Consider the following 13,681-nt stretch of genomic DNA (forward strand, 5'->3'; position numbering starts at 1 on the left):
CAGTCGATAAAAGCTTCTTCATAGCATCCAAAAAAGCAATATTATTTGACACAAGAATAGTATCATCAACATATAGATCAAGAATAATAAAATATTTGTCCTCCCTTTTGATGTAAAGATTTGGGCCAGCAAAACATGCAACAAAACCTTTAGATGTGAGGAATTGATCAATCTTAATATACCAAGCACGAGAGGCTTGCTTCAATCCATATAATGCACAATGAAGCTGGCATACAAGATGGTCCTTTCCTACAATCATAAAACCTTCAGGTTGCTCCATATAGATTTCTTCTTCAAGATCTCCATTGAGAAAAGCCGTTTTAACATCCATTTGGTGAATTTCTAGATCAAATAGTGTTGCAAAAGCCAAAATCATACGAATAGTTGTGGAGCGCACAACGGGAGAAAATGTTTCTTGATAATCTACTCCTGCAACCTGTGAGTAACCTTTTGTAACAAGTCGTGCTTTGAACTTATCAAATGAGCCATCAGCTTTGGTCTTGGTTTTATAAACCCATTTACATTTGATAGGAACACGATTTGGGGGGAGTTCAGTAAGAATCCATGTACCTTTGGAGATTAAAGAATCATACTCAACTTGCATAGCTTCTTGCCATTGATCCCTTTGAGACGAATTGATAGCTTCCATATATGATATTGGATCCTCTTGGACAGACATAGCATCATCAAAGACATCATATTCAATAGAATAGAATCCATGCTCTATCTCAATAGGAAGATCGACATAGATCTCCAAATTTTCATCAATCTTCTTTGGAGGTGAATGAGGTTTATGATCATCAGAATTAGTAGAATCACAAAGCAAGTAAGGAAATGCACTAAGCAAAGATTGTGTATCGTCTGAAACATTTGATGACCATGTGCCACCCATAGTCTTCTCATCAAATATAGCATCACGACTAATGAAAACCTTTTGAGAAGAAGGATCATAAAATTTGTAACCTTTGGAATGATCTGAATAACCAAGAAAACTAACCTTCAAACCTAGAGGATCCAACTTATGTCGAGTGTCCTTGGGCACATGAATATAAGCAATGCAGCCAAGTGTGTGAAAGTGAGAGATTGAAGGTGTCTTCCCTGTCCAAATTGTTATAGGAATTTTACCAGCAAGTGTAGTAGTTGGAAGATGATTTTGAATAAAAATAGCTGTTACAAGTGCTTCAGTCCAAAACTTTCGAGACAAACCAGAGTGTATAAGGATACAATGTATAGCATTAAGAATCGTGCGATTTTTACGCTCAATAACACCATTTTGCCCGAGGAGAATAAGGAACTGTAAACTCATGATGAATACCTTGATCCTTACAGAAGTCATCAAATAGATTGGATACATATTCACCGCCATTGTCACTGCGAAGCATCTTTATAGAGAATCCAGTTTGAAGCTCCACACTTATCTTGTATTGTTTAAATATAGGTAAAGCCTCAGACTTATGTCGAAGAAGATAGACATGTGTGTACCATAAGAAATCATCAATGAAAGTTATAAAAAAATATCGATATTGAGACTTTGAGGCAGGAAAAGGACCGCAAATATCGGTATGAACCAAATCCAAGAGAGCACAGGAATGTGATGAAGTAGAAGTGTGGAAAGGCGAACGATGGTGTTTTCCAAGTGCACAATACTCACATATTCCCATACGTGGATGAGATTTAAGATCAATACCTTGCACAAGACCATGACGATGAAGATCAAGAATTTTGGCAAAATCGGAGTGTGCAAATCGTTGATGCCATAGTTTGCAATCTGCATCTCCAGGGGCACTAACAACATTTGCAACTGTATCGTTCAATGATAGCTCAAATAGATTACCATGTCGAGGAGCCACTGCTATAGTATGCCCGTCTTTCTCTATACGACATTGATTATGATCAAAGCCAACAAACAAATCAAGATCAACTAGACGAGCAACAGAAAGAAGATTTCTTTGCAAATCTGGAACATGAAGAACTCCTCTTAATATTCTACCCACTCCTTTGACTTGACAAGTCGTATCATCCACAAGGTAAACAAACTTCTTGACAGGAAGAGAATGATAATTGTGAAGCCACTGCGATTGGTATGTCATGTTTCCAGTGGCACCTGAATCAACGATGAATAGAGAACCATCATGAACATGAAGTACCTTTTCTGGAGAGATATCATAATGGACGAAATTGAGCTCATGATGAGTATGATCATCATCAGTTGTAGTTTGTTGAACAATATAAGCTCGAGAACATTCTTCATCATATTTGCGTTTATAACAACAGCGATGTCGAAGGGTTTCGAGAGCAAAGAAAAGTCGTGTCTACAGAAGACCTTGACTAATTTCAGGATAGAAGTTCAACAAATATGCGAAGAGGACGGGCATTTCCAGCATACGCATTCCACATTATTGTTCAATGCCTTATCTTTGTTGGTGTCTTTTAGAGAAGAAAAGATCCCATTCTTTGTATTCAAATAGCCAGTTCTTTTAACTTGACTTTGCTTAACTAGTCAATCTGAGATTGTCCTTACAAGAAGCACAAAAACCGTGTCTAGTTTAATAGCAACTTGAATGTGCGGAACCAGAAGCTTATTGTATTCAGTTAAAGTCTAGAAAAGCCTCAACATTCCATGCTGTCCATAATCAATAACTGCTAGTATTCAAATGGTAAACCTTGGTGAAACCCATGGAGTTTATCTACAATACACAGTCTTGTCAACCTCTGCAATTGAGAAGACTTTTGCACTTTCCATACATGTGAATGAGGGTGTTGCTGATGGCAATGTCGTGCTCAAATCCACTGGAGAGGACAGCAGAATGAACTTCCTTTCCCTCGTCTAAGGCCTTGACGTTGCCACATGCATCCAGGATGCAGATGTAAGTTACACGATTAGGTTCAGCTTCTTCCAGATGCATGCTCCAGAAAATTGCGAGGGCCTCATACTCAAGACTGCTTTGAACACAGATAGAAATCATGGTGTTCCATGAAACCACATCATGACGAGGCATCCTTCCAAACAAGCTTCGGGCATCATGAACCATGCCATTCTGCAAATAGATGTTGGTCAAAATATTCCAAGAGTAGGTGTTAGGAACGGTTAGGTTGTCAAAAACCGACTGGGCGTCTTCAACACACCCACAGTGGCCATACATTTGGATGATACAGTTACTGAGAAACGTATTGTGATCATATCCAAATCGAACGACATGATCATGCAAGCCACGGCCGCGAAGGAGGACCTAGAACTTGCAAATCTCGATGCCAATGATGAAGATCTAAGTTTGGCTGCAATGAGCAGCAGAGTCCACTGAAGTTGTCTTTTCGTTTTCATCAACAATAAGCTCGATTCTTCCGCTTTGACTCGCTCTTCTGCTGCTCTTGTAGCAATACCATAATCGACTTCGTTCCCTCCCGTTCAATGCCGTCGACTCCCTCAATTGTGTCACCTCGACCTCCATCACCTCTGTCACAGCAACGTCTTCGTCCTCGTGTCAAAACGCCATCAGACCTGGGAAGCGAACACCAGGGATATGGCGAGAATGTGCGTAAATTCCCTCAAAATACCAAATTGCCTTGGTAGCATGAGGAAAGTGGTCAGTCAAGAAACCACCACCATTCCCTCGGTCAAAAGTGCCTCTAAATCCCCATTCGTCTCCTGGGAGAGATCTATGTGTTTGACATCTTCAGCAGAATCATTGTCTGCAATTTGACCTCCAGTCCAATCAAGTATCTCTACGCGGAAGACCTCGCCGGCTGCCACTTGAGCCACAGGGGAAATGTTGGGATGCCATCGGTTACGGAGAGGCTGCAGCTTTCAGACCTCAATTGCCATGTGCTTTTCTTTCTTCATGAAGTTCATAAAAAAAACAGTAAAACCTGCGTATTCCCCTTCTCCCCTATACTCTGTTCTCCCTTCCCCATCTATTTTTCTCCTTGTCTATTTTCTTTCCTCCTTCCTCTATTTTCCCTCTCTCCCCTGTTTCAGCCTGTTCGTCCCGCCCAAAATACCTCCTTTTAAAAAATAGCTCAAAAGCTTTTTCTTTCCAGCCTGATCCACATCTTCTTTATCCCCTTGTTCTAAAGACTCTATCCTTGGCAATTATTTTGCAGTTCCGTTACAACTAGTAGAAACAGTGTTACCAAGTATATGTTTACCATCCTCTGCAACCTTTTGATTCTTTCACCTAAAGCAGGATAACTCGCACGTGCATCAGCTTGTTTGCCTTCAGTATTTGCTACAATACTCTACATGTGGTGTATTGCACACAAAATGAAAAGGAATAGGCTTAATGTTGTTCCCATTTGCCAAGCCAAAATCCTAGTAAGTCCACCATAGTGTCATGTACCCTCGTCATGGACGCAAATAGCTGAATTCCCTTGTCAACATAGCCAAGGATAAGGAAACTCCAAAAAATACTCATTACATTATGGTATGCAGTCAAACATGTGCTGAACATCAAGCAAACTCCCACATTTGGCATATTTATCCTCCAATGTACTTCGATTTGCATCTCTTGGAAATAGTTTAGTACTTCCTCACAAAACCCATAATCGGCATATCTTAAAATATCAAAAAAAAATCCCTGTTCTTCTCTGTCTTCAGCATAGAATGAAAGAGCAAACATAACAACTAAGTATGTACAAAGTATCAAATCACACGCACAACTTTTGGGTGGTTTACACACCTCGAATGCGCAGCAATACGACATCCACCCCCTCTAATCCTGCGCATCCTCCGGATGGGCCAACTACCCATGATCATTATCATCAAGATCCACAAACAAATCAATCTCTTCGTTATGCATTTCCGGTAGATCAACAAGATATCCAGCCATATCATCCGTCTCTTCCATTGGAGTTTCTTGAGGTTGCTCTTCTCTCGAAAATTCTTCCAATGCATAATCCTCATCATCTCTTTTCTTGAAAATCTTGATTCTTTTTCCAGCAATTGGCACTCTAAGCACTGTCCCATCCAATTCTGTCAGTTCATATGTTGCATTATCAAAGACATGTCTGACTATGTATGGCCCAAACCATCTTTTCACCATCTTCCGAAGTGCAGTATGCTGATTTTCAAGGCTGCTATCAAAGACCAAAACCCAATCTCCCTCTTCTATTGCTCTAGGCCGCAAGCGATGCCTGCTATCAAACCTGTCCTTGTTCCTTAGTCTAGCAACTTTCAACCTGTCAATAGCTAGCTGAATATCCTCAGGTCTCCTCTCCAACTATCGAATCCGAAGAGCTAAGAGCTCCTCTCTCGTCAAGTCCTCCTGCCAAGGTAAAATTGACCAAGTCAAAGCACAAGTCTCAATCGGCATAACAGGTTTCTGACCATACATCAACTCTGCAGGCATATATCCTGTAGTAACACTATGAGTCGTACGATCAGCCCATAAAGCAAATGGTAGAAGTCTCGGCCATTCTCCAATCCGTCCTCTGCATGCTTTGGCTAATGCTTTCACTATTGGCGAATGCCCTCTTTCACTCTTTCCATTTCCCTCTGGATTATATGCTGTGGTTAGAGCCAATTTGATTCCTAGCTGAGAGAAAAACTCCCTAGCTTCATCTGCATCCAATTCACCACGATCCGCAGTGATCTTACCCACACAACCATACCTGCAGAAAATTTCCTCCAATAAGAACTTACACACTGCACTAGTGGTCTTCGTTCTCAAAGATCTACCCTCAACATGATTGGTAAGATCCTCTCTAGCCAAAACAATGTATCTCATCTGCCATAGACCCATAGGCATGGTAACCAAATCAACTACCCACTTATAATGAATGCATAGTGGATAGGTCGGATGAAGCTCATCTCGATGACGCACAACTGAATACATCTGGCAGTCTCTGCAAGTCTCAACAAAGTGAGAAACATCTCTATACATGCCTTTCCACCAATATTTCTCCTTGATTTTCTCATAAGTAGCCCATACTCCTCTATGACCAGCCCAAGGTCTCTCATGAAACTCCCTCATCACCTGTAACTGTGACTCTCTATCGCAGACAACCCGCAAAGGTAATCCGCCTCTTTTCTTCGGATGCTTCCAAAGAAATCCGTCCTTGAGAAAATAACCATAGGCTTTCCTTCTGATCTTCTTGAACTCTTCATCTGTCCATTCATCTCTTTTTCTTAGTGTACTAAGGTACCTGCCAATCTGCAACCAATCTCCAACATAGAGCTCTTCTGTGAAAGCTACAATATCATAAACATGACAAACATGATCAACCATAGTGGCTGAAATTTCTGCATCATCCTCTTCTGCAAGTAGAGTCTCCTCATCATCATACCTGGCTCTAGACAACATATCTGCAACTGGATTATCCTTCCCTGCTATGTGTTTAAATTCCGGATTTAATGACTTGATGTATGCAATCCATCTCAACATGGCTATATCCGGAGTAGAGCGACTCGTGATCATACCAATCAATGGCAAGCAATCTGTCTCTACCACAACTGAAGCTCCAATAAAGTACTCCTTGTCACATTTGAGAGCCGTCACAATCCCCAATAACTCCCTCTTGATTTGCGGATATCTCCTCTGCCTCTCGTTTAGGACTTTTGCCCCAAACCGAATAGCATACCTATTTCCATCTGCATCATCTTCACCCACAGCCCAACCTATGCCAATTGGACTAGTGTCAACTGTCAATACAATAGGCCTATCACAATTATAATCCGCTTTCCTGAGAGTAGGAGGATTGTGCAATAACTTCTTCAATTTCCGCATGGCTCTAGTGTGGCTCTCATCCCAATAAAATTTTTGCCCCTTTCGAAGCAGCTGATACAAACAATCTGCAATGTGTGCAAAATGAGGTATCCAAATCATATAAAACACACAAGCACCAATGAATCTCCGTACCTCTGAAGTGGTAGAACAATACTCTGCAATCTTGCCTATAACATTCACCTTATCAGGTGAGGGTTTCCTGCCATAATATCCACACATATGCCCAACAATGACAACCTCATTCACACCAAAAATAGATTTTTGTCCTGAAAGTGTCAAGTTCACTTCTTCTAACCTGGCCAAAATCTTCTCACATGCTGAAATATGATCAGCCACAAAGTACCTGCATCCCTGCTCATTTAGGCTCTCATTCTTCTCTTCTTCTGCACACCCCTTAATGGGCACATCATCCAAGAAAGGCATAGTAAGCTGAGGTATGTAATCACGAAGGACCTTATGCATGGCATTCATCATATGCGCAACAGAATTAGTGGCACCTTGAGGCAAGGTGCACATCCTTACAAGCCCAATAGGAGTTCTCATGGTGGTTATATCCCTGCTTTCCAAAGCCAGCTGAAACTGATCATAACCTGAATACAAATCACCCAAAGAATAGATGGCACGTCCAGCAAATGCCTCTGCAAACTCATCCACAACTGGACCTATACCAATATTCCTGATAGTAACTCTGTTTACTGGCTGCATGTCCTGAATAAATCGAAGAGTACCATTCTTCTTTGGAACTGTAAACCACCTGTTTGAGTATGGTGTAGATGAAGGCTCAAGGATTCCCATCCTGATTTTCTCATTCAATAAATCAATCAGCTTTGGCAAGTGTGCTTTAGGCACTGGAATAGGTCAGAGATTCCATGGGATATGAGGAATAGTAAAGATGACCATAGGAGCAACAATATCATGATTCACACATCCAATCTCATGTGGGACAAAAGCAAATCCCCTTCCATGACGCTCAAGCATCTCCTGAAAGCATTGCTTCTCCATGGGTAACAAGAAATCACCATTTCCTATTTTCAATTCAGCAAGTGTCTTTGCTGAAAATTTATGACCAATATGCTCTGGATTCCTCAAAATTTGCTGTTTAGCAGCCCTCTCTATTTGCTAATCACTGTTTGGTGGAAGCGGTACAGCAACCGGCTTCACCTTCTTATCCACAGTTTTGTATTTCGTGTCAACCCTGGCTTCATTATGCTCTTCTGCATTACATAAACCTTGCTGTAAATCAGCAATTCTGCACTCCAATGGCTGAATATTCTCAGCCCTCTGCTCTATGGACTGCATAGGAACAGCCCCAAACTCTGAATGTTGAAATATTTCAGCAGTAAACTCTGTTGGCTGAAAATTTTCAGCCCTCTGTCTCTCTGAAAGCTGATCATAACCAGCTGGAAACTCTGTTTGCTGAATTTCTTCAGCACTCAATACTCTTTGCTGAGTTACCTCAGCCTCTGACTCAATTTGTGACATAAAATCTGCAATTTCATGAAACATGTCCAGGGATTGCACTAATACATTACCATGACAATTCAGCATATCAGTTTTCAGCATATCTCCCATCTCTGTCATCGTATCTGCACAAATCACACTATCATACATACCATCTATGTGCTCATCATCCTCCAAAATTCCTGCATTTTTCAAATTTTTCTCCTTCCTGCATATATACTGCCTAGCAGCTCTAGACAATCTAGAAGTCCTCTGATAGCTCATTGAACTGTTTGCTGAAATCCCAACATAACCGGAGGAGAAAACACTGCTACCAGGAGGCGAGAACTCCAATCTCCTCTCCTCTGTACCACCGTCGTCTCGCGAAACGGCGGTACCTAATGAAAACCCGAATCCCTCACAGTGGGTAAGGGTGCATCTCTGAGAGTATCTCTGTTTCTAACATGGTTCACACATACAGTCATAAACTGAACTGCTCTCATACCATCTTTACTGCGAATCCGTGCATAAGCAGATCCATCATCCATGACCTTTGTTTCCATACGCATCTCTGTAATGAATGGCTGACCAAGAATTATGGGATAAGAGCATGAATCCTGCACAAAGAAATGAAAATCCTCCTCTACATCACCAATAGAAACCCTGACACTAGGGCAAGCAACATATAAATCACCTGCAGTGTTATTGGCGGCTCTCATACGCCACCCATGCTCTACATCCATAGGCCATCTGTTACTCTCATAAACTCCACGAACAATGAGATTAATCTCTGAACCATGATCAACCAATGCAACATAAGGCACCTGTTTCTCTCCAATCTTTACCATCGTCTCTGTAGTTGCCCTAGCCCAATGGCTCCGCGAAAAGTGACTACGCGGTATCAAAACAGGCTCATCAATTTCAGCATAATGCATAGGCTGAACCCTCTTCTCTACCTACGGCAAAACAGAAGCATTATCAACCATAACCTCATCATCATCATCATCCAACTCTCCAATCAAAACTCCCTGTGTATCAGTGGTAGACAATGCATGTCTTTTCCTCTTCAGGACCTCCTGAAACTGATCCTGAAACTCTCTTTTTGAGATGCCCAAAATCTCGGAAATACTGAAAGTCACCTCACTGCCAAGTATCTTATCATTAAAGATTTTCTTCATGTCTGTAGATGTCTCAATATCGGACATCAATCTGAATCCTGGCTGCTTTCTCTCTCTAGGCTCTTGCCTCTTTTCCCTCTTTTGAGCATCCTCCATCTGTCGATCTGGCCCTGGTCTTGAAGATGGTCCTGCAGTAGGTGGAATAACAAACTCACCCCCTCTAGTCTTCTTAGCTGCACTTGGATTTTCTTCATCCCTCTTACGCTTCTCCTCAACAAATACATCTGCACCGTGAGATTTAGCCAAATAAGCATAAATAGAATACCTGTCAACGGGCGAGTCCCATCCTGTCTCTGATCTGATGCTAGAGCCTGCGCTAGTCAAAACAGTTTGCTGAATTTTTCCCTTGTTTGCAGTCTCCATAGCATAAGTCCATAGTGCGGACTGAGTCTCCGATCCCTTCTCAATCTGTACTCCATATGCAGAAGCATCACCTCTAACAGTCACATAAGAAGTACGCGCAGCCATGTCCTCCACTAACTTCTTCATTCCACCTTTACCAAAGTTGGTAGCAAGTGGAGCTCCTGTCTCAGTCAACCAAATCTTACCATCTTGCCCCCAATATACCAAATTCTGCCTCCTTGCATCCTGGAATGAGTCACAATCCCTGCAATGCTGATGCTCCATACTATCACACCAAATACACCTCCGATCTCTCCTAGGTGCATTAGGAGCACTCCTAGGTGCAATAGGAGCACTAGAAGAAGTAGCAGGCGCAGTTGAAGCAAACTGCTCCTTCAACTTACCCACCAACTCCGCTTTGACTGACTCAAGTGTCAAATCTGTGATACCTTTGATTATGTCATCAAGAGAAGTAGGCACCGATGGAGCGGATGGTTTTGGAGCAGAAGGTGTAGGCATCGGTCGTGGAACAGGAGGAATAGGTGGAGTAGAAACAGTAGGCACTGGCATAGGCCAAGAAACTGGCTGAGGAGGAGAAGAAATAACAGGGATAGAAGTAGGCATAGGAGCTGATGATGGTGTAGGTGTCATGGAACCATTCTGTAGGCGAGTCTTCCATATCCTCCTCTTGGTCAATGTCGAGCCGCATCCTGAGCATCCTGCCAATCAGTTTTAAGACCCATAGGCTTCGTGCGATCTTCAAGAAGCTCACCCAATTCTTCTTGAAGAGCAGGATCTGCAGCTTGCAAGAAAAGTTCAACTTTTTCAACATCCAATGCTCTTTGTTCAATAGCATCAAGCTGACTATACCTTTCTTCAAATTCTCGAATCAACTCCGAAGCAGCAAGACCTTTGTTTGGCATGTAGACCCACTCTCGGAATGACCGTCGAGTAGCCATACCAAAGTCCTCAAGGAAATATTCTTCTTTAAGAGCCTTCTTAAAATCTTGCCAATGTGTATTTTGAATAAATAAATCAGTCACCTTTGTCCTCAAAGCAGGTGTGACAAGACGAAGGAAGTACTTACTCATAAGTCCAGCAGGAACTCCAAAAAACCCCATCTTGATCTCATATGTCTACAAATATACTGAAACATTCTGCCCATCAAATAGCTTCTTCTCACTCTCAACTGCTTCAATAGCCTTAGTTGCGCTGTTTGCATTCTTCTGCTCCGAATAGAGTTGCCTTTGCTGAGACAACTGTTGTTGATGCAATTGTTGTTGCTGCTGCATATACATTTGTGTTTGCTGATTTTGGAGCTGCATATACATGGACATATTCTGCAAAATCTGTTTTAGATCCTCCGTTGAAGTACTTGACGCAGCAGTCATTGATGGAGCTAAAGTAGAGGCAGCTGGAGTTGTAGAGGAAGCTGAAATAGAGGCTGAAGTATCTCCCATCCTGAAATTTCTGCGACGCTTTCACGTCAGGTTCACCAAAGATGTCGAAGGGTTTCGAGAGCAAAGAAAAGTCGTGTCTACAGAAGACCTTGACTAATTTCAGGATAGAAGTTCAACAAATATGCGAAGAGGACGGGCATTTCCAGCATACGCATTCCACATTATTGTTCAATGCCTTATCTTTGTTGGTGTCTTTTAGAGAAGAAAAGATCCCATTCTTTGTATTCAAATAGCCAGTTCTTTTAACTTGACTTTGCTTAACTAGTCAATCTGAGATTGTCCTTACAAGAAGCACAAAAACCGTGTCTAGTTTAACAGCAACTTGAATGTGCCGAACCAGAAGCTTATTGTATTCAGTTAAAGTCTAGAAAAGCCTCAACATTCCATGCTGTCCATAATCAATAACTGCTAGTATTCAAATGGTAAACCTTGGTGAAACCCATGGAGTTTATCTACAATACACAGTCTTGTCAACCTCTGCAATTGAGAAGACTTTTGCACTTTCCATACATGTGAATGAGGGTGTTGCTGATGGCAATGTCGTGCTCAAATCCACTGGAGAGGACAGCAGAATGAACTTCCTTTCCCTCGTCTAAGGCCTTGACGTTGCCACATGCATCCAGGATGCAGATGTAAGTTACACGATCAGGTTCAGCTTCTTCCAGATGCATGCTCCAGAAAATTTCGAGGGCCTCATACTCAAGACTACTTTGAACACAGATAGAAATCATGGTGTTCCATGAAACCACATCATGACGAGGCATCCTTCCAAACAAGCTCCGGGCATCATGAACCCTGCCATCTGCAAATAGATGTTGGTCAAAATATTCCAAGAGTAGGTGTTAGGAACGGTTAGGTTGTCAAAAACCAACTGGCCGTCTTCAACACACCCACAGTGGCCATACATTTGGATGATACAGTTACTGAGAAACGCATTGTGATCATATCCAAATCGAACGACATGATCATGCAAGCCACGGCCGCGAAGGAGGACCTAGAACTTGCAAATCTCGATGCCAATGATGAAGATCTAAGTTTGGCTGCAATGAGCAGCAGAGTCCACTGAAGTTGTCTTTTCGTTTTCATCAACAATAAGCTCGATTCTTCCGCTTTGACTCGCTCTTCTGCTGCTCTTGTAGCAATACCATAATCGACTTCGTTCCCTCCCGTTCAATGCCGTCGACTCCCTCAATTGTGTCACCTCGACCTCCATCACCTTTGTCACAGCAATGTCTTCGTCCTCGTGTCAAAACGCCATCAGACCTGGGAAGCGAACACCAGGGATATGGCGAGAATGTGCGTAAATTCCCTCAAAATACCAAATTGCCTTGGTAGCATGAGGAAAGTGGTCAGTCAAGAAACCACCACCATTCCCTCGGTCAAAAGTGCCTCTAAATCCCCATTCGTCTCCTGGGAGAGATCTATGTGTTTGACATCTTCAGCAGAATCATTGTCTGCAATTTGACCTCCAGTCCAATCAAGTATCTCTACGCGGAAGACCTCGCCGGCTGCCACTTGAGCCACAGGGGAAATGTTGGGATGCCATCGGTTACGGAGAGGCTGCAGCTTTCAGACCTCAATTGCCATGTGCTTTTCTTTCTTCATGAAGTTCATTAAAAAAACAGTAAAACCTGCGTATTCCCCTTCTCCCCTATACTCAGTTCTCCTTTCCCCGTCTAATTTTCTCCTTGTCTATTTTCTTTCCTCCTTCCTCTATTTTCCCTCTCTCCCCTGTTTCAGCCTGTTCGTCCCGCCCAAAATACCTCCTTTTAAAAAATAGCTCAAAAGCTTTTTCTTTCCAGCCTGATCCACATCTTCTTTATCCCCTTGTTCTAAAGACTCTATCCTTGGCAATTATTTTGCAGTTCCGTTACAACTAGTAGAAACAGTGTTACCAAGTATATGTTTACCATCCTCTGCAACCTTTTGATTCTTTCACCTAAAGCAGGATAACTCGCACGTGCATCAGCTTGTTTGCCTTCAGTATTTGCTACAATACTCTACATGTGGTGTATTGCACACAAAATGAAAAGGAATAGGCTTAATGTTGTTCCCATTTGCCAAGCCAAAATCCTAGTAAGTCCACCATAGTGTCATGTACCCTCGTCATGGACGCAAATAGCTGAATTCCCTTGTCAACATAGCCAAGGATAAGGAAACTCCAAAAAATACTCATTACATTATGGTATGCAGTCAAACATGTGCTGAACATCAAGCAAACTCCCACATTTGGCATATTTATCCTCCAATGTACTTCGATTTGCATCTCATGGAAATAGTTTAGTACTTCCTCACAAAACCCATAATCGGCATATCTTAAAATATCAAAAAAAAATCCCTGTTCTTCTCTGTCTTCAGCATAGAATGAAAGAGCAAACATAACAACTAAGTATGTACAAAGTATCAAATCACACGCACAACTTTTGGGTGGTTTACACACCTCGAATGCGCAGCAATACGACAGCGAGATGGATGATCTGTATGTGCACAATAATCACAAGTAGGAAAACTTTTGGACGAGCGAGGTTGCTTTGTAGTA

General features: G+C 42.1%; 1 protein-coding gene across 1 annotated transcript; it reads right to left on the reverse strand.

Annotated features, from left to right (window-relative positions):
• Window positions 1–2,705: 2,705 nt before the first annotated feature.
• Window positions 2,706–12,105, reverse strand: LOC148026741 (pentatricopeptide repeat-containing protein At4g30700-like). The gene is made up of 5 exons (XM_087690337.1): window positions 12,048–12,105; window positions 11,653–11,944; window positions 3,382–3,499; window positions 3,155–3,298; window positions 2,706–3,038 (listed from the first exon to the last, which is right to left on the reverse strand). The coding sequence occupies exons 1-5, from the start codon at window positions 12,103–12,105 to the stop codon at window positions 2,706–2,708; spliced, it is 945 nt and encodes a 314-aa protein (XP_087546463.1).
• Between the last annotated feature and the right edge of the window lie 1,576 nt (window positions 12,106–13,681).

This window comes from Lygodium microphyllum, chromosome 13 (assembly GCF_053477565.2).
Source record: "Lygodium microphyllum isolate KBCC chromosome 13, Lygodium_microphyllum_v1.1.10, whole genome shotgun sequence".
In the NCBI taxonomy this organism is placed as follows: Eukaryota; Viridiplantae; Streptophyta; class Polypodiopsida; order Schizaeales; family Lygodiaceae; genus Lygodium; species Lygodium microphyllum.

Excerpts from the sequence above, each read along its gene's own strand:
- LOC148026741 (XM_087690337.1), bottom strand. The coding sequence starts at position 12,105 with ATGTCGTTCGATTTGGATATGATCACAATGCGTTTCTCAGTAACTGTA. Across the intron at positions 11,945-12,047 it reads AGTAACTGTATCATCCAAAT|ATGGCAGGGTTCATGATGCC; the intron begins GTATGGCCACTG and ends ATCTATTTGCAG. Across the intron at positions 3,500-11,652 it reads AGCAACACCCTCATTCACAT|GTCTGATGGCGTTTTGACAC; the intron begins GTATGGAAAGTG and ends TTCGCTTCCCAG.